This window comes from Carassius carassius, chromosome 41 (assembly GCF_963082965.1).
Source record: "Carassius carassius chromosome 41, fCarCar2.1, whole genome shotgun sequence".
In the NCBI taxonomy this organism is placed as follows: Eukaryota; Metazoa; Chordata; class Actinopteri; order Cypriniformes; family Cyprinidae; genus Carassius; species Carassius carassius.
In genome coordinates this window covers 21870043-21893000 of record NC_081795.1, presented here as the reverse complement: position 1 = coordinate 21893000, position 22958 = coordinate 21870043, and the positions used below count along the sequence as shown (strand labels likewise).

Below are 22958 nucleotides of genomic sequence, written 5' to 3'. Positions count from 1 at the left end.
TACAATCGACAAGAGTTAATTTAATGCAGAGACAACTAAAAATAAGTCACTGCTATGTTGGCTTACAGTATAAACAATGAGCCACCATAAAAAAAACATTGTTTTAATGGCCCAACATGCTCAGCCAATGACATGTTATAATCCTATACCAGTAATAAGCTGTTTAGGTCAATTTGGAAAACATTATTTTTGTAGTTCCAATTGGTACTGCTAGTAGTAAAGATATTACACATTTCACCTTTGAGTTTCTGTTAGCATTACCTTGCTATATTTATAAGTGGCACTGTCTCCAACATGGCTGCTGTCAAGGTATCACTGTTGAAGTGACCATGTTCCAGAGAGTCCGAGTTTGGGTGTAATGTGGGCGAAAGCATAGTCTGTACCTTGAATTTAGAAGGATATTCTGGGGGAGGACCTCTTTGATCCAAAGGCAACTGTGGAGGGTTTAAGGGTGGTGGTGGAAGTTGTAGGATAATCATGGAGGTCTTACTAGTTATTGAGCGAGAATCTGCTGTATTATCAGCCCCACAAAGAGTAATGTCTCCTTTGCAAGGTGAAATGGATGGTCCTACACATTGCTTAGCTTCACTGCATTCTAGACTGAGTTGCGTGATCCTTTCACTTAGAGAGCGAACATGACCCTGTTTCAACTCTGCCAGACCTTCATCACAAAGAAATGTACCACCAGTGCCTCCTTGCTGGACTGAAGATGTGTAAGAAGACAAAAGAGAAGGAGGGGAAGAGAGTGAGTGTGTGTTAGAAAATGATGGTAGACAGGAATGTGAGCTTGCGGGACTGTAAGACATTGCTGACATCAGCTGTGCCTGTTGAACCTGGTTGTGTTGCTGCTGAGTTTGGTGGACAATGATTTTATGGCCCTCTTTGTGAAAGTCCTGCTCCTCTTTGTGAAAGTCCTGCTCTTGATTTTGTTGAAAATTGTTTGAAACTTTGTCTGGATTTTGAAGACTCTGGTGGTGGTGGTCAGGAATTTGGGACTGAGGGTCCATCTGACTTTGCTGTCCTCTGTAAAGCTGAGACTGGATTTTAGCCTCCTCGTATGATGGAAGCTCCAGAGTGTGAAACCCAGACAAAATCTGGGCTGCTTGGACTGCTCTACCTCCACTCTGGCTCACACCACCAGCTTTTTCCATGGAGCTGCTGTCCACTTGATGCTCCTGACCTTGAGGTTCCTGTCGAGACTGCGACTGCAAGGGCATAAGCTGATATGAATGGGCTACTTGACCCTCCTTTTGAAGGAGTAGGTTTTCTGTAGACGTGAGTTTGCTTGGCATCTGAGAGCTGTCGTTTTCTACCCCTCTTCTGATTCCAGTTGTTCCATATTTGAGATGTTTTTGCATAAGCCTATGAAGCACAGTTCCAGATGCACTCTCCTCAGAACCATGCATGTCTGCAGCTGCACAGGTAGGCAAAAGGTAGCACGGATATGTTCAGATGATTTGGATGATGCAAAAGGAAAATGGACAAATAATTAATCCAATACTGCTACAAAAAAATAAAAAATCAGGATTAACGTGACAAATTATTGATTTACTTCTTAGACAATATATTTAAAAGAAATTGACCATGCTTATAAACAGTGACAAGCCTGGGCCCTGGCAACTGGGCTATAGTCCTGCATGTTTTTTAATACAAATTTCAAAACATTTTCAAACTATTTTAAATTTCAAAGCATTTTAGTATGCAACAGTTTATTATACTGGTATAATATATATATATATATATATATATATATAGTTCTTTCTGTTAGGATTTAGAGTTTTTTATTCTCACCTTTTTGTTTTCTACAACTATCGAAGCCACCTTATTACTGATTTTCCAGGGCTCAACCATACAACTACACAGACTGTCAGCACACACTCAGCAGGTAAATTATTGAATTCTCAAAATCTCTACAAATTGTAACTTTCAAATTGTAACTGGTTTCTGACCAGTTGTGTCTTTTTCTCTTTTTTATTTTAATAAAACATAACCCCACAACCATGATTATCTACTGTAAAGAGAGAAGCTGCCACTCAAAATGATGGAGATGAAGATCATAAGGGATTGCAAATATATTTCAGTGATCTCTCTTTCACTGTCTTTGCATCTGTTTTTGTGTTTCTATTTATATATTTATTCATGTTCAAAGCCAGTTATCATGTATTCAGCTAATGACTGTTGTTAGAGCACTGTTATTTGTGCTACAATTTCAATGTAAGAAAAAGTACCAAATTGACTTGGCTTGCCATTTTTTCTGCAAAACCCAAATAGAAGCTACAAGATACTATAAGACAAGGCAAACAGAGGGATAAATACAACCATGTAGCTTTGGGGCAGCTGTGGCCAAATGGTTACAGAGTTGGACGTTTGAGTCTCGGTGCTGGTAGGAGTTGTAGGTGGGAGGGAGTGAATGAACAGTGCTCTCTTCCAACCTCAATACCCATGGCTGAAGTGCCCTTCAGCAAGGCACTGAACCCCCAGTTGCTCCCCGGGTGCTGGATATATAGCTGCTGCTGCAGATGTTTTTGTTTTGTCTTCTTAACTTATAACAATGAAAATGTTATGCATGTTAGAGATTTATATCAAAAATATTACAGCTTAATTAGATACTTCTTTATGCACTTACATACATTTGTGCTTATTTGACACAGGATTTGGATTTGTCACCCAATTATGACATCAACACCTGCATTCTCCACTGACTGTTTTAAATTACTTTCTCACACTGAAAATTGTGAATGTGGAGGTGATAAAACAGGTCTTATTGAATTACCCAATAAACTGGATAAAATTTCAAAGAAATGTAGTATCTTCACTAGAAAAATATGCTTTGTAAATTTGAAAACATATATATATATATGTATATATATATGTAACCATCAAAATTAAAAGAAATAAACATATATATATATATATATATATATATATATATATATATATATATATATATATATATATATATATATATGTTTATTACTTTTAATTTTGATGATTATAACTGACAACCAAGGAAAATCCCAAATTCAGTATATCTAGAAAATTTGAATATTGTAAAAAGGTTTAATATTGAAGACACCTGGTGCCAGACTCAAATCAGCTAATTAACTCAAAACCACCTGCAAAGGCCTTTAAATGGTCTCGTAAGCCTGGTTCACACGGCAGGATAATTAGACCGATTTTAGCCCCGATTGACACCTTCCGACAATCTTAAGGATGCTCCGATTATCGTAAAATAATCTGATCAGATATTCCTGCCGTGTGTGGTGTGTTAAGACTGCTCTCCTCTGCTCGGAAGGACGTCGGGACCGCTCCGATCTCAAATCGGGGATATCCAACATGTTGGATTTATTTGGCCTGATTTCTTCTCGTGTGTGTGGTGTCCCCCGAGGACAAACGATCACACAGCCTGTGGACTGTGGCGTGTAGCCAATCAGAAAGCGAGGTGACGAGGCGGCGAGGAAGTACCGGGAAACAAAATCAAAACAGCCGGCGGTATGGCGGTATGGAGGACTGTCTCCACTTCTTTGACCATCGCCTTTTCTTGTTTTTATGTTTTTTTTTTCGGTTACAAACAAAGCACAAACTATGGCCACTGCATCCTCTTCGTCCGCCATGATTGTTTACTCTGAAGTCACGTTTGATCGAGGGATTTTGCGAGATTTCCCGTCTGACCTGGGAATGCTCGGGAGTCAAATCGGTTCGTGTGTGATGTGTTGATCTTGCCGTGTGGCTGCACACCACACACTGTACGACCAAAACTGTTAGACCCGTGATTTTTTTTATCGCCGTGTGTGGGGTCTCTCAGGTTTGGAAAATCGGCCGACAATTTTAAAATCGTCCCGTGTGAACCAGGCTTTAGTCTAGTTCTGTAGGCTACACAATCATGGGGAAGATTGCAGAGTTAACAGTTGTCCAAAAGATGACCAATGACACCTTGCACAAGGAGGGCAATACAGAAAAGGTCATTGCAAAAGAGACTGGCTGTTCACAGAGCTCTGTTTCCAAGCACATTGATAGAGAGGCGAAGGGAAGGAAAAGATGTGGTAGAAAAAAAAGTGTACAAGCAATAGTGATAACCTCACCCTGGAGAGGACTGTGAAACAAAACCCATTCAAAAATGTGGGGGAGATTCACAAAGAGTGGACTGCAGCTGGAGTCAGTGCTTTAAGTGCTTTAAGAACCACTACGCACAGACGTATGCAAGACATGGGTTTCAGCTGTCACATTCCTTGCGCCAAGCCACTCTTGAATAACAAACAGCGTCAGAATAGTCTCGCCTGGGCTAAAGACAAAGAGGACTGGATTGCTGCTGAGTGGTCCAAAGTTATGTTCTCTGATGAAAGTCAAGTCATCTTTATTTATGTAGCGCTTTAAACTAAATACATTGCGTCAAAGCAACTGAACAACAATCATTAGGAAAACAGTATGTCAATAATGCAAAATGACAGTTTAAGTCAGTTCATCATTGAATTCAGTAATGTCATCTCTGTTAAGTTTAAATAGTGTCTGTGCATTTATTTGCAATCAAGTCAACAATATCGCTGTAGATGAAGTGACCCCAACTAAGCAAGCCAGAGGCGACAGCGGCAAGGAACCAAAACTCCATCGGTGACAGAATGGAGAAAAAAACCTTGGGAGAAACCAGGCTCAGTTGGGGGGCCAGTTCTCCTCTGACCAGACGAAACCAGCAGTTTAATTCCAGGCTGCAGCAAAGTCAGATTGTGCAAAAGAATCATCTGTTTCCTGTGGTCTTGTCCTGGTGGTTATCTGAGACAAGGTCTTTACAGGGGCTCTGTATCTGGGGCTCTAGTTGTCCTGGTCTCCGCTGTCTTTCAGGGCTGTAGAGGTCCTTTCTAGGTTCCGATCCACCATCTGGTCTGGATACATACTGGATCCGAGTGACTGCAGTGACCCTCTGATCTGGATACAGACTGGATCTGGTGGCGACGGTTACCTCGGAATAAGAGAGAAACAGACTAATATTAGCATAGATGCCATTCTTCTAATGATGTAGCAAGTCAAGTCACCTTTATTTATATAGTGCTTTAAACATTCATTAGGAAAACAGTGTGTCATGTGGCTTTCTAAGGAAAGATTTGCTATCAAATAGCACACCTAGGTTCCTAACTGATGACGAAAAATTGACAGAGCAGCCATCAAGTCTTAGACAGTGTTCTGGGTTATTACATGCAGAGTTTTTAGGTCCTATAATTAACACCTCTGTTTTTTCAGAATTTAACAGTAAGTAATTACTCGTCATCCAGTTTTTTATATCGACTATGCATTCCAATAGTTTTTCAAATTGGTGTGTTTCACCGGGCCGCAAAGAAATATAGAGCTGAGTATCATCAGCATAACAGTGAAAGCTAACACCATGTTTCCTGATGATATCTCCCAAGGGTAACATATAAAGCATGAAGAGTAGCGGCCCTAGTACTGAGGCTTGAGGTACTCCATACTGCACTTGTGATCGATATGATACCTCTTCATTCACTGCTACGAATTGATAGCGGTCATATAAGTACAATTTAAACTAGTGTTGTCAAAAGACCCGGTACTTCGGTACCAAGTCGTTACTAAAAATATTTAAATGTGACGGTACCAGGTTTCTTTAAGTACGGGTAGTACCGAGGTCCCGTTCAAACCCGGTTTCAGTCATGAAAATGAAACTTACATTTTAATATGGAAGAATTTGTCAAAGTTAGCATAAATTAATCAAATCAAATCTCCATATGGACCAGTATCTGTAAATGTTAAGCCGCAAATTTTGTTTGAAATATGAATCCGTGTTCTGCGCGTCTCTGTGTGAATTAATGAATGGCAGAGACATGCGGGTTTGTTTACTACATAGACTGAAGCGCATGACGCTTGCATTAATTTCAGCATCTGAGCTTCAGAGTTCTCTCTCCATCAAGCGATCTGAACTTTTCAGTTCATCTCTGTATTTTTTTTACAGAAACCCTCAATGACCAAAAATATCTTAAGCATCACCACCAGTCTTAAGTTGAGTTAAAATGACAAATATGCATTCATTAGGCCTAGAAGTTAATTTTTACATAAAGGCATTGTGCTAGAAATATTACTATTATTTAGTAAAAATGTATGTGATACTGCTACTACTGTTGAAAAAATTTATAAAACTTTATTTTTTAAAGAAATAAATCACAAGACAAATTAAATTTGGGTGAAACTTATATACTGTTTTTCATAATTATTTAACTTGTAGAAAAACTTTAAAAACAATTGTAAATAAGTATAAAGAATGGCATTGGTTTTATTTTTAGTACTAAAAAGTTATTTTTTTTTTAAATTAGCATATTTTTGTGTTTTGCTTTGGTACCAAAATTGGTACAGAGAACAGTGGATTTTCACTGATATCGGTACCGAATACTGAAATTTTGGTACCGTGACAACACTAATTTAAACCATGCTAATGCACTTCCATTAATGCCAACAAAGTGTTCAAGTCTATGAAAAAGAATGTTGTGGTCAATTGTGTCAAACACAGCACTAAGATCCAATAGAACTAATAGTCAAGTCAAGTCAAGTCACCTTTATTTATATAGTGCTTTAAACAAAATACATTGTGTCAAAGCAACTGAACAACATTCATTACAGTGTGTCAATAATGCAAAATGACAGTTAAAGGCAGTTCATCATTGAATTCAGTGATGTCATCTCTGTTCAGTTAAATAGTGTCTGTGAATTTATTTGCAATCAAGTCAACGATATCGCTGTAGATGAAGTGACTCCAACTAAGCAAGCCAGAGACGACAGCGGCAAGGAACCGAAACTCCATTGGTGACAGAATGGAGAAAAAAACCTTGGGAGAAACCAGGCTCAGTTGGGGGGCCAGTTCTCCTCTGACCAGACGAAACCAGTAGTTCAATTCCAGGCTGCAGCAAAGTCAAATTGTGCAGAAGAATCATCTGTTTCCTGTGGCCTTGTCCTGGGGCTCCTCTGAGCAGGGTTTCTGCAGGTTTCACAAAGTCAAATTTAAGACTTTTTAAGACCTTTTTAAGACCATTATGAATGAAAGACCTATATCACGACATAAAAAAAACGTACAAAGGAAACGCAGAGTCTCAAAATTACTTGCAAACTAAATTAATTTATTCAAACTGAACATAGAACTGAATACAGCTTAGATGCATTGTTGAACTACAAAAAAAAAAAATACAAACATCTTGACATGAGTTTGCGCAAGCGTGAGTGTGCACTACATTGATCTCAGCTCTTCTCCCTTGGCCAAAATCTCCTCATCAATGTTCTTGAGCTCTGCTGATTTTTCTTTGCTTGCCCTCCTCAGAGCATTTGACTTGGTTATTAGCTGAGCCATCTGACTGCCAGCCTTGCCCTCAGCCTCCTCTGCAAATTTGTCTGCATCTCTGAAAAGACTTTCAGCAACTGTTTGCATAGTGCTCCTCTTTTTTTTGAGTTCCTCCAAGTAATTCTCTGCTACCTTTCTCTTTAGGCCCTGTACAAGGGACTCTTTCTTCTTTCTCTCTGTCTCAAAGTAAAGACGGTACCTGGTCCTGGCTGATGCTACCGAACTCAAGAGTTCTTTTGTCAGGGGGACTTTGGCAACACCCCCGTGTCGAGTGACATAGTCGCATACCAGCCTATGTGCTACTAAAGTGTCCTCTTGCATGTTGCAGGTTTCAATCTCTTTATTGACAGAAAAGCCTCTCTCAACAGTGGCCTGTCCATGAGACAAAATCAGAAGCTTCTGGCAAAAAGCTCCAGGTAGTTTCCAAGGAAACAGCTCAAGAAGATGTCAAGCCTCTTTTGCATCGGTGTAAAGGTGACGAACTCCTCACTTCTGCACTCAACAGACAGGAAGGCTTCAAATTGTTGGAGCATGACATCCCCTGAAACAAAAAAGTGAAAACAATATATTGATAAATCATTGCAATACATCATTACAATATATCAACAATCTGTAATGGTTATAATGAGCAGAATCACTACTGTAGATTTGTTTATAATGGTAGACAATGTCAAAGCCTATTTCAAAACCAAGTCTGCCTCTGCACACAGAACAGGTGCTTAACCATGAATATGACAAAAGTAACAGATCCGCACTCAAAAATGTAATCCTGACTAGAAACATAGAAAAAAAAGAAGTGCACACAACAAAAGATAAGTCTACTGAAAAGGAGAACCAAAAAAGGTCTGGTCGTAACACAGATTCTGTTAACAGCAGTATTCAAATATTCAAAATATTTCTCAGTGCTGACCTCTTACTTTTGTTAAAAGCCTCTTCTACAACTATTCCTACCAGCAGAAACACCTCCTGTTAGTTGTTTGTCCTGCAGAAATGACAGTTTCTAGTCTCATTGACTTCCATAGTATATTTTTTTCCAACTATGGAAGTCAATGAGACTAGAAACTGTCTGGTTACTGATATTCTTCTAAATATCTTCCTTTCTGTTCAGAAGAAAGAAATTCATACAGGTTTGAAACAACATGAGGGTGAGTATATGATGACAGAATTTTAACTTTAAAGTGGAGTATCCCTTTAAGAAATAAGCTTCTCAGAATACAATAGTGGTCAAATACTGAAACTTGAGTCTTATATAATGATGTATAGTTTGTCAAGGTATAATATTCAATCTGATAGTAACTTTGAACTAAATAAAAAAAACGCTTCAGTGCGACGGCGCACTGGCAAAGGCTAACAGGTTAAGAAAAAATGGGTAACAAAACAATCCACTTAATACAACAGAAAATATCACTCTAATCACCCTTTTGCTAATAAAAAAAATAAATTATAAACAAAGTCGTAACAGTAAAAATGTTTGCTAAAATAAAACATTTACTTACTTTCACATGTTTCATCAAGTCCTCGGCTGTTGCATGCCCCATGAACTGGGATCCCAGGTATCTTGACTGCACCTGCCCGCCCTCCCAAAAACGTATGTGCAGGTCCAGCTGTTTCGTTTTGGTGGTGCGATTCAGACTTTCATCAAACATCAGCACGAACGGTCCCGTGATTTTGGAAATTAGTTCTCTTTTTATAAAATCCGCTATTCCAAAGCGCGTAATGTAGGACGTTTTATCTTTCCCGCACCTGAAGGATTTAGCGATCTCAGAGTCCGGAAACATCGTTTGAAACAATTCCCCGATTTCCTCATTCGCACTGTAGGACTGGTGTCTAGTCACCGTGTGGAGAACCCAGAGCACCTCCGCTTTTAGTGTTGACTCTGATCCAAAAGCGACACGGAGGTCGATTGCGGGAGTTGCGGAGCTACTGTGTGGGCCTCGCCTAGGCAGTGTAGAAGCAGTGCTGGAGCCGTCAGATACTTGCAAGAACTGGCTGATGGCTGTCGTTTGCTGGAGACCCTTCACAGCCGTTAGATGTTTATTACTCTTTGCATGAGACTCCAGCGCCCGTACACCCAACGTTCCCAATTTAATTGCTTTCTTGCATAAGCTGCAGTAGGCTTCAAATACATTGTTTGGAACTGACTTTAACCAAGCACTAAATTCAGATTTTTCAAGCCAAGTATCGCTAAACTTGCACTTCCCCATGGCTGAATAAAATCAGTTTTACATCTGTCTGTGGTATGGTATCCAAGAGACTCGCGCCAATAACATGAAAGCTCAAAGCTGATTGGTTGTTGCATATTGGTCTATTTTGTAGTCGTAATACAGCCAATTATATTTGGACTAGCGAAATAAGGAACTACAACACCACGGATTAAATAAAAAAAACATTCCAAAGCGCTGCGGGAGCGTTTCAATGAGATTTACATGGACGTAGGAAAATTAAGACCGGTTTAAAACGATTTAAGACCTAGAACACAATACTTCAGCAAATTTAAGACTTTTTAAGGCCTTAAATTGTGATTTTGAAATTTTAGACTTTTTTAGACTTTTTAAGACCCCGCGGAAACCCTGTCTGAGACAAGGTCTTTACAGGGGATGTGTATCTGGGGCTCTAGTTGTCCTGGTCTCCGCTGTCTTTCAGGGCAGTAGAGGTCCTTTCTAGGTGCTGATCCACCATCTGGTCTGGATACGTACTGGATCCGGGTGACTGCAGTGACCCTATGATCTGGATACAGACTGGATCTGGTGGCTACGTTGACCTCGGAATAAAAGAGAAACAGACAAATATTAGCGTAGATGCCATTCTTTTAATGATGTAGCAAGTACATAGGGTGTTATGGGAAGTGTTCCCGGTTCCGGTTTACCTAATTAATGCAGCCTAAAAATCCTTTAACGGATTTGGATATTAAAAAGCATATTAGTATGTTATGTGTAAGCCAGGTTAAAGAGATGGGTCTTTAATCTAGATTTAAACTGCAAGAGTGTGTCTGCCTCCCGAACAATGTTAGGTAGGTTATTCCAGAGTTTAGGTGCCAAATAGGAAAAGGATCTGCTGCCCCCAGTTGATTTTGATATTCTAGGTATTATCAAATTGCCTGAGTTTTGAGAACATAGCGGACGTAGAGGATTATAACGTAAAAGGAGCTCATTCAAATACTGAGGTGCTAAACCATTCAGGGCTTTATAAGTAATAAGCAATATTTTAAAATCTATACAATATTTGATAGGGAGCCAGTGCAGTGTTGACAGGACCGGGCTAATATGGTCATATTTCCTGGTTCTAGTAAGAACTCTTGCTGCTGCATTTTGGACTAGCTGTTGTTTGTTTACTAAGCATGCAGAACAACCACCCAATAAAGCATTACAATAATCTAACCTTGAGGTCATAATCCATGCATGGATTAACATTTCTGCATTTGACATTTAAGAGCATAGGCCATAATTTAGATATATTTTTGAGATGGAAAAATGCAGTTTTACAAATGCTAGAAACATGGCTTAATAAGGAAAGATTGCGATCAAATAGCACACCTAGGTCCCTAACTGATGACGAAGAATTGACAAAGCAACCATCAAGTCTTAGACAGTGTTCTAGGTTATTACAAACAGAGTTTTTAAGTCCTATAATTAACACCTCAGTTTTTTTTCAGAATTTAGCAGTAAAAAATTACTCATCATCCAGTTTTTTATATCGACTATGCATTCCATTACTTTTTCAAATTGGTGTGTTTCACCGGGCCGCGAAGAAATATAGAGCTGAGTATCATCAGCATAACAGTGAAAGCTAACACCATGTTCCCTGATGAGATCTCCCAAGGGTAACATATAAAGCGTGAAGAGTAGCGGCACTAGTACTGAGCCTTGAGGTACTCCATACTGCACTTGTGATCGATATGATACGATATGATCTTCATTCACTGCTACGAACTGATGGCGGTCATATAAGTACGATTTAAACCATGCTAATGCACTTCCATTAATGCCAACAAAGTGTTCAAGTCTATGCAAAAGAATGTTGTGGTCAATTGTGTCAAACGCAGCACTAAGATCCAATAAAACTAATAGAGAGATACACCCACAATCAGATGATAAGAGCAGATCATTTATAACTCTAAGGAGAGCAGTCTCAGTACTATGATACGGTCTAAATCCTGACTGGAAATCCTCACAGATACCATTTTTCTCTAAGAAGGAATATAATTGTGATGATACTACCTTTTCTAGTATCTTGGACAGAAAAGGGAGATGCGAGATCGGTCTATAATTAACTAGTTCTTTGGGGTCAAGTTGTGGTTTTTTGATGAGAGGCTTAATAACAGCCAGTTTGAAGGTTTTGGGGACATAGCCTAATGACAATGAGGAATTAATAATAGTCAGAAGAGGATCTATGACTTTTGGAAGCACCTCTTTTAGAAGCTTAGATGGAATAGGGTCTAACATATATGTTGTTGGTTTAGATGATTTAACAAGTTTATACAATTCTTCCTCTCCTATAGGAGAGAATGAGTGGAACTGTTCCTCAGGGGATCTATAGTGCACTGTCTGATACGATCCTATAGCTGACAGCTTCGTGGTTGCAATTTTATCTCAAATAGTATCAATCTTAGATGTAAAGTAGTTCATAAAGTCATTACTGCTGGGATGTTGGGAAATGTCAACACTAGTTGATGCTTTTTTTATTTTTTTATTTAGCCCCTGTATTGAATAAATATGTGAGGTTATGTTTGTTTTCTTCTAAAAGAGACAAAAAATAATCACATCTAGCAGTTTTTAATGCTTTTCTGTAGGATAGGTTATTTTCCCGCCATGCAATACGAAATACCTATAGTTTTGTTTTCCTTCAGCTCCGCTCCATTTTTCGGGCTGCTCTCTTTAGGGTGCGAGTATGCTCATTATACCATGGTGTCAGACTGGTTTCCTTAACCTTCCTTAACCGTAAAGGAGCAACTGTATTTAAAATGCTAGAAAAGGGGGGCGCACATGACCTTGACAAATATGGCTGCGTAGTCTGAGAGCTCTCCACAACTTCACACATAAACTACCTCTAACTTCTTTAAACCTGATCTGTCAACTTGGTCTCAAGCATGTCTAAGACCCCTTCAGTTAAGGAATGTGACATTTTCAAAAGCAGGTACACAAAGTGTAAACAGTATCATCTGCAAAAAAAACGAGAATGCTGACGGCAGGAGTTTGTCTTGCGCTCTGCGTGAGTTCAATGATGTCAAAAAGCTGTTTATCGGCATGAGGACTTTCCGTGGGTATCACCATCATCCATGCAAGTTAAGGGTGCTGTACAACGGGAAGATCAAACTACTCTCATCGCCACGCAAAGCCGAGGAATTCTACTGCGATATCAGTGCCGGATAAATTATGGACGATCAGTTTCGACTTCAGTGCTTTAAACGAAAGAGGAGACATGTCTGTTGTGTTAGTGGAAAGCTTAAACTTCCCAACTGCATTATATTTTTCCCTCCAATTGAAACATTCAGTTTGTGATGAACAATGTGGACTACAACACACAGTGTCAGGTTGGACACAATCATTTTTTTTTCTTTGTGTGTGTGTGTGTTGGACTCTTCTTCTATATATATTTTTACACTACATAATGGGAGTTAAGCTAACTTTGTTTTAGTAAACTTAAAAAATATGTACATTTGTGTTCGAAGTGCGTTGTTGGAGGGGCACTTAATGTTTGCCGTACTTGTCAAGGGCTTCGCGTATACTTGCAGTTATAGGGGTGTCTTGTTGTTTGGGGACCAGGCTTGTGTTCCTGGGGAGGGAATGGGGGTTGTTCATGTTCACGTGTTTTTTTCTCTCTCTCTTTTTTCCTTTCTCATTTTCTCTACCAGCTTATGGTCTCCTTGTACATATTGTACAAATGTGATACTTTAATATGGTCAGCACACTTAATGTAGTATCATTTAATGTCAGAGGTTTATGTCACCCAATTAAACATAAGAGAATCCTTACTTTTCTTAAAAAAAGAAAAGGCTGATGTAGTACTACTTCAGGAAACTAATCTGTCTAGAGAGGAACATATAAAGCAAGATCTAGTATTACTTAATGTCTATGCACCAAATACTGATTGTCCCAAATTTATGATGAAAATTATCACCCTCTTTAATCAATACAATGCAGATCTTGGGATAATTGCTGGGGATATTAATTGCTACATGGATAATAGCTTGGATAAATCTTCGCTCTCTGTATCCAATCTCAATGCATCAAAAACCTTAAAGACAGCCTCTAGAGATGCAGGTCTCGTTGATGTGTGGAGAGAGTTTAACCATCCAGTGAAAAACTATATTATAGAGTATTGGAAACTGCTCCCTATTTCACTTCTGGGAAGAATCAATAAGATCAAAATGAATATACTTCCACGACTTAGTTTTTTATTTCAATCATTACCCTGCTACCTTAATAAAGATTTCTTTAAGTCTTTAAATAAATTAATAAGCTCATTTGTTTGGAATAATTCAACACCTAGAATATCCTTTAAATCATTAACTAATTCTAAAGAAAAAGGCAGACTGGGTCTTCCTGACCTTCAGCTATACTATTGGACTGCTCAGACAAAAGGTATGATTAGCTGGATACACGATTGCAGAATTGCTCACTAGACAGATATTGAAGAAGACCTTTGTTCTCCTACACCTCTGACTTTCTTACCTTTTATTAACAATACAAATGCACTACATTCAGTGACAAGGACTTATGTTGTTTATAATATACTTAGAGCCTGGCAAGATGTAAAGAGGTTCTGTGGATCTGTGAGTAAAATTTCTAGTCTAGCCCCTCTATCCTCTAATCCAGACCTACCGCCCCCTCTTGGGAAATCCCTGTTTACAAAATGGAAAGAATATGGTATATACAAGTTTCAACATCTGTTTGCCAACTGCTCCCTAAAGTCCATCTCAGATTTTATTTCAGAATTCCAGATCCCAAGACAGGAGTTTTATAAGTATTAGCAAATTCGTCATTTGATAAACACTTTCAAAAAGACAGGCCGTCTATTATTGGAGCGGTCTAGGATGGAGGACATTTTGATGAATTCAACAACATTAAAAGGGAAAATCTCTGTGATATACGGCGCACTTTTAGATCACCATGATTCTTCCCTGGCTTCACTTAAAAACGTGTGGCAAAAGGACCTTGAGTGTAACTTTGATGAAGACCAGTGGGGCACTATATGTATGAATGTGTTCACCTCATCTTCCTGTAACAAAATTACAAAACAGAACTATAAATTTATGCCCAGAATGTATTTAACTCCACTTCATCTAAGTAAAATGTATCCTAATGTATCACCTAGATGTCGCCGATGTAAAACGTATACAGCCTCAACTATGCACATCTTCTGGGAATGCAGAAAACTTAAATACTTAATACTTAAATACAGTTAACCCTTGTGGATTGTTCAAATTCACTACCCTTTTGGTATGTTCGGGATGAAAACATCCACTCAATTAAACTGCTGTAAAACTGTATCAGATTCATATTTTTTTTTCCAATTTTTTTGGCATTAATTTGTTAATCAACTTCAGTCCTGATCAAAACTACCAAATGTTTTAAAAAAAAATCCAAGATTTTAACTCTTTAATTGTCAAGTTTATAAATGATGCCACTGATTTGGGGAAAAAAACACACAAAATGACTTATTTTCAATATTAAAGTAATTGTGGCTGGATTTTTTTTTACTTTTTATAACAGTCTTGGGCATGTCAAAGATTAGTAGCAACATTGGCTTTGAAGCATTTTTAGTTTTTGTGCAGCATTAGATTAACATTTTTTTCTCCCTAATTTGTTGTTGGTGGCTGTTTTTGCCCCATTGACTTCCATTATAACGACTTTTTTTATTGCAAAGCCATGACACCATATAATCATGCATTCTTGATTGTTTGTGGTTTTCCCTTTTGGGAAGAGGTAAAATTTGTTATTTTTACAGTTGATCACTAGGTTGGACCATTAACCCTTTAGATAGGCCTGTGCAAAAAAAGGCTTAGTTTCTGGCTTGTATATGGAGTTATATGGAGTATAACAGCAAATTATAGTGTTTGTGTGTGTGAGAGATTCTTGATTGTTGGTGGTTTTCCCTGTTGGGAAGAGGTAACATTTGTTATTTTTACAGTTGATCACTAGGTGGGACCATTAACCCTTTAGATAGGCCTGTGCAAAAAAAGCTTAGTTTCTGACTTGTATATGAAGCTATATGGAGTATAACAGCATATTATATTGTGTGCGTATGTGTGTGTGTGTGTGTGAGAGAGAAAGAGAGAGAGAGAGTGTGTGTGAGAGAGACCTTTGCGCACTTACCATGATGTATTTCAGAAAATCACAACATGCACCTCAGCTCTCAGAACTACATGGAGTAAACAAAAGTGTATTTATGTACCTGCTGCCTTTTAATGGTGGTGTATTCGGTTTTTAAGTGATGACGTAAGAAGCGCTGTTTCCGGGTCCAGGCCTCAACTCGCTTCACTTGAGAATATGACCTCAGCAGCCGTTTATGAGCACTGTTTATTCATATTGATAATTTAAGTTAAACGCTTTCAAACTTATGATATACACTACAGTCCCATGCTCACAGCGTCCCAAACACAAATAATGTTTATATTTTTTTTTTATATTTATATTTTCATTGTCTGGCTATCTGGGACTTCGGTATGGAGTTAAAGGTTAATATTATAACTTTTTCGCTAGTATTCTATCACATTGTGAGTTTATATTAGCACCTTTGTTTGTTTTCTCGTGGTAACTGATAGAGCGTTTGGACACAGAAGCGCTGCTACATGACGTCAGACTTAACAAGCGAATAGACTAAACAAAAGCAAAGTATGTGGATTTAAACACTTGCATGCCATCGTGCTGGTCATTTAATGGTGAGAAGAGCAGCAAGCAACACGAGAAAGGGCTTTACTTGTACCAAAGTTTAAGAAATTATTATGTAGCTTGACCCCTCCAGCGAGCTGCAGCTTATTTGAAGTTGGTATTGCATTTTGGTTCATAATACATTATGTTCATAAATTTGATGCAAAGTAGATTTTTTTTACAGGATTTTACGGTTTTAAACTGGCTTTACCATCAAGAAAAGACGAGCATTTCACATATAGGCCATCTGTACTTTTCACCATCAAAAGGCAGCAGGTGCATAAACACAATTCTTTTTTTATTGTTTACTCCATGTAGTTCTGAGAGCATGAGGTGCATATTTGGATTTTTTCAGATACTGTACATCAAGGTAAGTGCACAAAGGTCTCCCTCACACTCTCTCTTTCTCTCTCTCTCTCTCTCTTTCACACACACACACCATAATTTGCTGTTATACTCCATATAACTCCCTATACAAGCCAGAAACTAAGCCTTTTTTTGCACAGGTCTATCTAAAGGGTTAATGGTCCCACCTAGTGATCAACTGTAAAAATATAAATTTTTCCCTCTTCCCAAAAGGGAAAACCACAACCAAATCAAGACTGCATGATTATATGGTAATTATAATGGAAGGCAATGGGGCAAAAACAGCCACCAACAACAAATTAGGGAGAAAACATTTAAATCTAATGCTGCACAAACACTAACAATGCATCAAAGCCAATCTTGTTACTAATCTTTGACATGCCCAAGACTGTGATAAAAGGTAAAAAAATCCAGTCCACAATCACTTTTTATATTGAACATATGTAATTTTGTGTGTTTTTTTTTCCCAAATCAGTGACATCATTTATTAACTCGGTAATTAAAGAGTTAAAATCTTGGAATTTTTTTAAACATTTGGTAGTTTTGATCAGGACTGAGGTTGATTAATAGATTTATGCAAAAAAAATTGATAAAAATATTTATCTGATACATTTTTACAGCAGTTTAATTTAGTGGATGTTTTCATCCACGAACATACCGAAAGGGTAGTGAATTTGCCCACAGTGAACCATTGAGTTTTTGAAAAATTTCAACGCATTTTCCCAAAATATGGGTCAAAATAAGAATTGTCACCAAAAATCATTCCATTAGCTCAAACACAGGGAAAGTTGTGGCCAAAAAAAGACTCAACTTTACCCCCTAGTGGACGACAACGTCCCCAACAACGCATAAGGGTTAAAGTTCTGGAAATGCCGTTGGACGCTTCGTCTGTACGATATCTTTTGGGTACAGAACTGAACAAGACACTTGATCCTATATCTGTTAAAAGAATTGGCATAATATCTTATATAGCAAAAAATGCATCTTGCTTAATTGGAATCCACAAAGAATGTATTCAAATATCTTTTGAATGATACATTACTACTGGTGAGACACACCTACTATTTAAGAGGAAAGGCTGATGTCTTTAGGAGAATATGGGTGCCTCTTATAGACCTCTGACCTATTGGTTGCCAAGGAGGGCATGCTTCAAAATTTGTATGACCATAATCATACTTCTGACCATAGCTGAAACTGGATTTCTCCGTCTCCTGTTTTTTTCTTCTTTCCTCCTCTCTCTCTCTCTTTTTTGTGTTTTATTTATCTACTCATATTATTATAACCATAATTATTCTACCTACTGTACTCATCATTGTTTCTTGCTGGGGTTTTTTTACTTTTTGTTTATTCTAATTTTATTTTATTCTTCTTTCCTGTGTATAATTATAAAAACTAATAAAAAGTCAATAGAAAAAAAATGCTAGAAAAGAGAGAGTCCATAGTATCTGTTACATCATCAAGTTGTTCTGAAGTTTTGGATATGCTAAGGAATTCAGATACATCAGGAAGATAACTTACAAAGCAGTCTTTTGTGGTAGAAGTGATGGTTCTACCATACTTGTAACAAGAAGTAGAATTTACAATTTTGGCTATATTAAGTTTGCACAAAACTAAATAATGATCTGAGATATAATCACTTGGCTGCATAATTTCAACACTATCAACATTAATTCCATGTGACAGTATTAAATCAAGAGTATGATTTTGACAATGAGTAGGTCTTGAAACGTGTTGTCTAACCCCAATAGAGTTTAGAATGTCTATAAATGCTGATCCCAGTGCAATCTTTTTCATTATCAACATGGATATTAAAATCACCAACTATTAAAACTTTATCTGCAGCCAGAACTAATTCGGATGTAAAATCACCAAACTCTTTAATAAAGTGTGTATGGTGCCCGGATGGCCTGTATACAGTAGCCAGTACAAAGATGACGGGATTTATCATTAACATCTGTTTCTCTGGATAATGTTATAGAAGCACCATTACTTCAAACGAGTTATACTTGAAGCCTGCCCTCTGAGAAATCCTGAAAACGTTGTTATAAATTGAAGCAACACCTCCCCCTTTGCCTTTTAGACGCGACTCGTGTATATAACAGTAATCTTGGGGGGTGGACTCATTTTAAATAATGTAATCATCAGGTTTTTGCCAGGTTTCTGTCAAACAGAGCACATCTAGATTATGATCAGTGATCATATTATTTACAAAAAGTGTTTTCGCAGAAAGGGATCTGATATTCAATAAGCCAAGCTTTATCATTTGTTTATCTGTATTGCATCTGTTTTTTATTTGTTGAACCTCAATTAAATTGTTACTCAATCCTCTGGTTTGGATGTTTTTTGTATTTTCTAGTTCGGGCAACAGACACAGTCTCTATAGTGGGATATCTAGGTGAAAGAGTCTCTATGTGCTGAGAATTAACTGACCTCTGTGACGTGAGACAGCTAGCAGACGGTCGGTTTAGCCAGTTTGTCTGCTTCCTGACCTGGGCCCCAGTTAGTCAAGTATAAACTCTAAGATTATTTGGCATATTTCTAGAGAAAAGAGCAGCGCTACCCCAAGAGGGATGAAGACCATCTCTTTTCAACAGGTCAGGTCTGCCCCAAAAGCTCATCCAATTGTCTATGAAACCTATGTTATTCTGCGGGCACCACTTAGACATCCAGCCATTGAGTGATGACAATCTGCTATGCATCTCGTCACCACAGTAAGCAGGGAGGGGACCAAAGCATATTACAGTGTCTGACATCATGCTAGCAAGTTCACACACCTCTTTAATGTTATTTTTAATGATCTCCGACTGGCGAAGTCGAACATCATTAGCGCCGGCATGAATAACAATCTTACTGTATTTACGTTTAGCATTAGCCAGCACTTTTGAATTTGCCAAGATGTCAGGCGCTCTGGCTCCCGGTAAACATTTGACTATGGTGGCTGGTGTCTCTATATTCACGTTCCGTACAATAGAATCGCCAATAACTAGACCACTTTCATCAGGTTTCTCAGTTGGTGCATCGCTGAGTGGGGAGAACCTGTTTAATGTTTTGATCGGAAAAGAGGAGCGGTGTTTTGACCCATGACTATGCTGCCTCACTGTCACCCAGTTGCCCTGCTGCAGGGGCTCTATTGCCGGAACCGAACAATGTACAGGAATCCCTGAGCTAGACGCATCCAAAGCCGTATCTAAAGCCCTTACATTCTTACTGCTCAATTAAAGTTTGGATGCGTGTCTCTAATTCTGAAATCTTCTCTGTCAGCCTAACTATTTCCCTGGATTTATCACATGTGAATCCCTCATCAGCGACAGAAATAGATAAACTGTACATGTAGCAAGAGGTGCAAATAACAATAGCAGGAGAAGCCATTACTCATCGTGCTTGATGAAATATTCTTACCACAGTTGTTTGATGAACTTGTGAAAAACTGGAGCAAAAGAGAGGTGTAAATTCTGAAGAGGAAGATGTGATATGCCAGACCCAACAATGCAGAAGAGCTGAAGGCCACTATCAGAGCAACCTGGACTTTCATAACACCTGAGCAGTGCCACAGACTGATCGACTCCATGCCACGCCGCATTGCTGCAGTAATTCAGGCAAAAGGAGCCCCAACTAAGTATTGAGTGCTGTACATGCTCATACTTTTCATGTTAATACCTTTCAGTTGGCCGAGATTTCTAAAAATGCTTAATTTGTATTGGTCTTAAGTAATGTTCTAATTTTCTGAGATTCTGAATTTGGGATTTTCCTTAGTTGTCATTTATAATCATCAAAATTAAAATAAATAAACATTTGAAATATATCAGTCTCTGTGTAATGAACTAATATAATATACAAGTTTCACTTTTTGAATGGAATTAGTTAAATTAACTTTTTGATGATATTTTAATTATATGACCAGCATCTGTATATGTGTGTGTGTGTGTGTGTGTGTGTGTGTGTGTGTGTGTGTGTGTGTTTGTGTGCGTGCGCACATATAAAAACACAAATTTTCTTTAAAAAGTAAGTTATAATATTGACAAATACTTAAATGTAATATGTAATTTGTTACCAGGGGTGTCCAATCCTGCTCCTTGAGGGCCACTGTCCTTAAGAGTTGAGCTCCATCCCCAGTTAGAAACACCTGAACCAGCTAATCAAAGTATTTGGCATACAGTAATCTTCCAGGCAGGTGTGTTAAGGTAAGTTGGAGTTAAACTATGCAGGACACCGGCCCTCCAGGACCGAGTTTGGACACCCCTGTGTTAGGCAGATTATGGTAATACATATCTCTTTTGTAGGAGACTGCATCATTTCCATCGCCACAAGACCTAACTACTCTATTATTAGAGGAGTAGCAACAACGTAATAGCTTCTTTGATGTTTTGTGTTTTGGAACATCCATGCAATGTTGTCATTATTGTATTGGGTATTTCACAGAACCAATTCATTGTGTATTTGAGACAGCCAGCAAAGTGGTGTGTGGAACACTCAAAATGTTCTTGTTTCTGTTCAGCTCCCCAAAATACTGAGCATGTATGGAGGAACAAGACAAGTTATTGAAGGCTGAATTACAGGAATGATGCTCTGGAACGCTCCAGCTTTGTTTTTACTCAGATGCAAACATTGACTGCTGAATATTAAATATTGATTTTAGAGATTTCAAATATGAAATGGTAATTTTTGCTCTTATGTTTCTGAACATAATCCAGTAATGTTTGTAAATACAGTTAAAACTGTTTGGGAAGTGTTATAATGTTTTATTGTTATTATTTTTTTCATATTATTATTATTATTGAATCATGATGTCATAATTCACCTTGTGTGCTAAGGGTAAGTAAATTAGCAAATTTTCATTTTTGTCTGAACTAGCCCTTTAAGCATTTAAAGCTGCTGAAAACATAATTCCAGCACATTTATAATAACAATATCTTTGCATTTCTTGTTCTTGGTGTGAACGGGCCTTAAGGACTATTAAACCTTAAACAAAATCAGATATTTAAGAATGTAATGGGTGCTTTAGATCGCTTTAAATCTTTAGATTCTTTAGAGTTTTGCCTTCTAATCAAAATAACTGGTATTATTATAATATTGACCTTTTTTATTACAGCATTTAATTTAACTAAATTAACTTGAAAACATTTGCTTACATCAACAAAACATTCAGGTTGGATAGAAATACCTGACATCTAAAAATTTTTTCACAGTATATTCACAGTATCTAAATCTAAGTATCCAATATAACCCGCGAAAATGACTTGAGGTGTTAACAGGGAAACTTACCCGAGAAACCAAAAATAGAACCACCAGATGAACTTAACCCCCAAACACACACACACACGCACACACACATTACTAAGTAAGCCATTGCATTTGATAAATAAACGTTCGTTAAAGAAACCCTGTCTGGCACATGTAGATTTCTAAACTCCAGCTGAAAGCTGGTAAACATAAGTCACTCATCATGTTACATCGATCACATCATCCGCTACATTTAAATCCATTGAGGAAACACGACAACGACGTTAGCAAAATTTTGCATGCCATATTTACCCAGTGAGATCCTGACACGGATAACTCAATCTGTCAGAGGGGAGCGATTTTGTAAGTGAATTTCCCGGGACTCTTTAGCTGATAGGGACTCTGCTGCTTAACACATTTGACTGACTCGCAACAGTCATTTCCATTCACTGTGGTATGGCAGGAATGTGTGTGCCAGGACCGATAGGCAACATGCGCCCCTGGGTCCTAGCACCAGTTCAGAAACTGTGGAGATGCGCGTGGACATTAATATTTTTCCTTGACTTTCCAGTCATTGCAGGGGCGTAGCCATCTTTTCAGAAGTGAGGGGGACAGAAATTATATATATATATATATATAACTTTTCTGTAATCTATATAGCCTACCAATCAACAGTTTTTGAACTGTAAGATATTTTGTTTTTAAAGAAGTCTCTTCTGCTCATCAAGCCTGCATTTATTTGATCCAAAGTACAGCAAAAACAGTAATATTGTGAAATATTTTTATATTTAAAATAACTTTTTTTTTCCTTATTTGAATATATTTTAAAATGTAATTTATTCGTGTGATCAAAGCTGTATTTTCAGCATTTTTACTCCAGTCTTCAGTGTCACATTTTTCAGAAATCATTCTAATATGCTGATTTGCTGATTATCAATATTTAAAACATGAGTTGTTTTCCGTATTCTTTGATGAATATAAGGATCCAAAGATCAGCATTTATGTGAAATAAAAAGCTTTTGCAACATAATACACTATATCATTCAAAAGCTTAGAGTCAATATAATTTTTGTTTTTTGTAAAATAAATTAAAGAAATTAACACTTATATTTAGCAAGGACTCTTTTGTGGGTTCGAGTCTCAGGCCAGCAACACAACTGCTCCCCGGGCAC

The 22958-nt window shown here is 37.8% G+C and overlaps 1 protein-coding gene across 2 annotated transcripts in view; it reads right to left on the bottom strand.

Annotated features, from left to right (window-relative positions):
- The window catches only part of amotl1 (angiomotin like 1), a 193138-nt gene extending 170861 nt beyond the window's left edge, over window positions 1–22277 (bottom strand). Inside the window, exons 1-2 of one of the 2 annotated variants that reach the window (XM_059533483.1) lie at window positions 22099–22277; window positions 262–1414 (exon numbers count right to left, since the gene is read on the bottom strand). In XM_059533483.1, coding sequence (XP_059389466.1) covers window positions 262–1406 — 1145 coding nt within the window. In that variant the 5' untranslated portion in view covers window positions 1407–1414; window positions 22099–22277. Of the gene's footprint in view, window positions 1–261; window positions 1462–22098 lie in introns of those variants that run through there. The other variant, XM_059533484.1, reaches the window with a different exon arrangement.
- Between the last annotated feature and the right edge of the window lie 681 nt (window positions 22278–22958).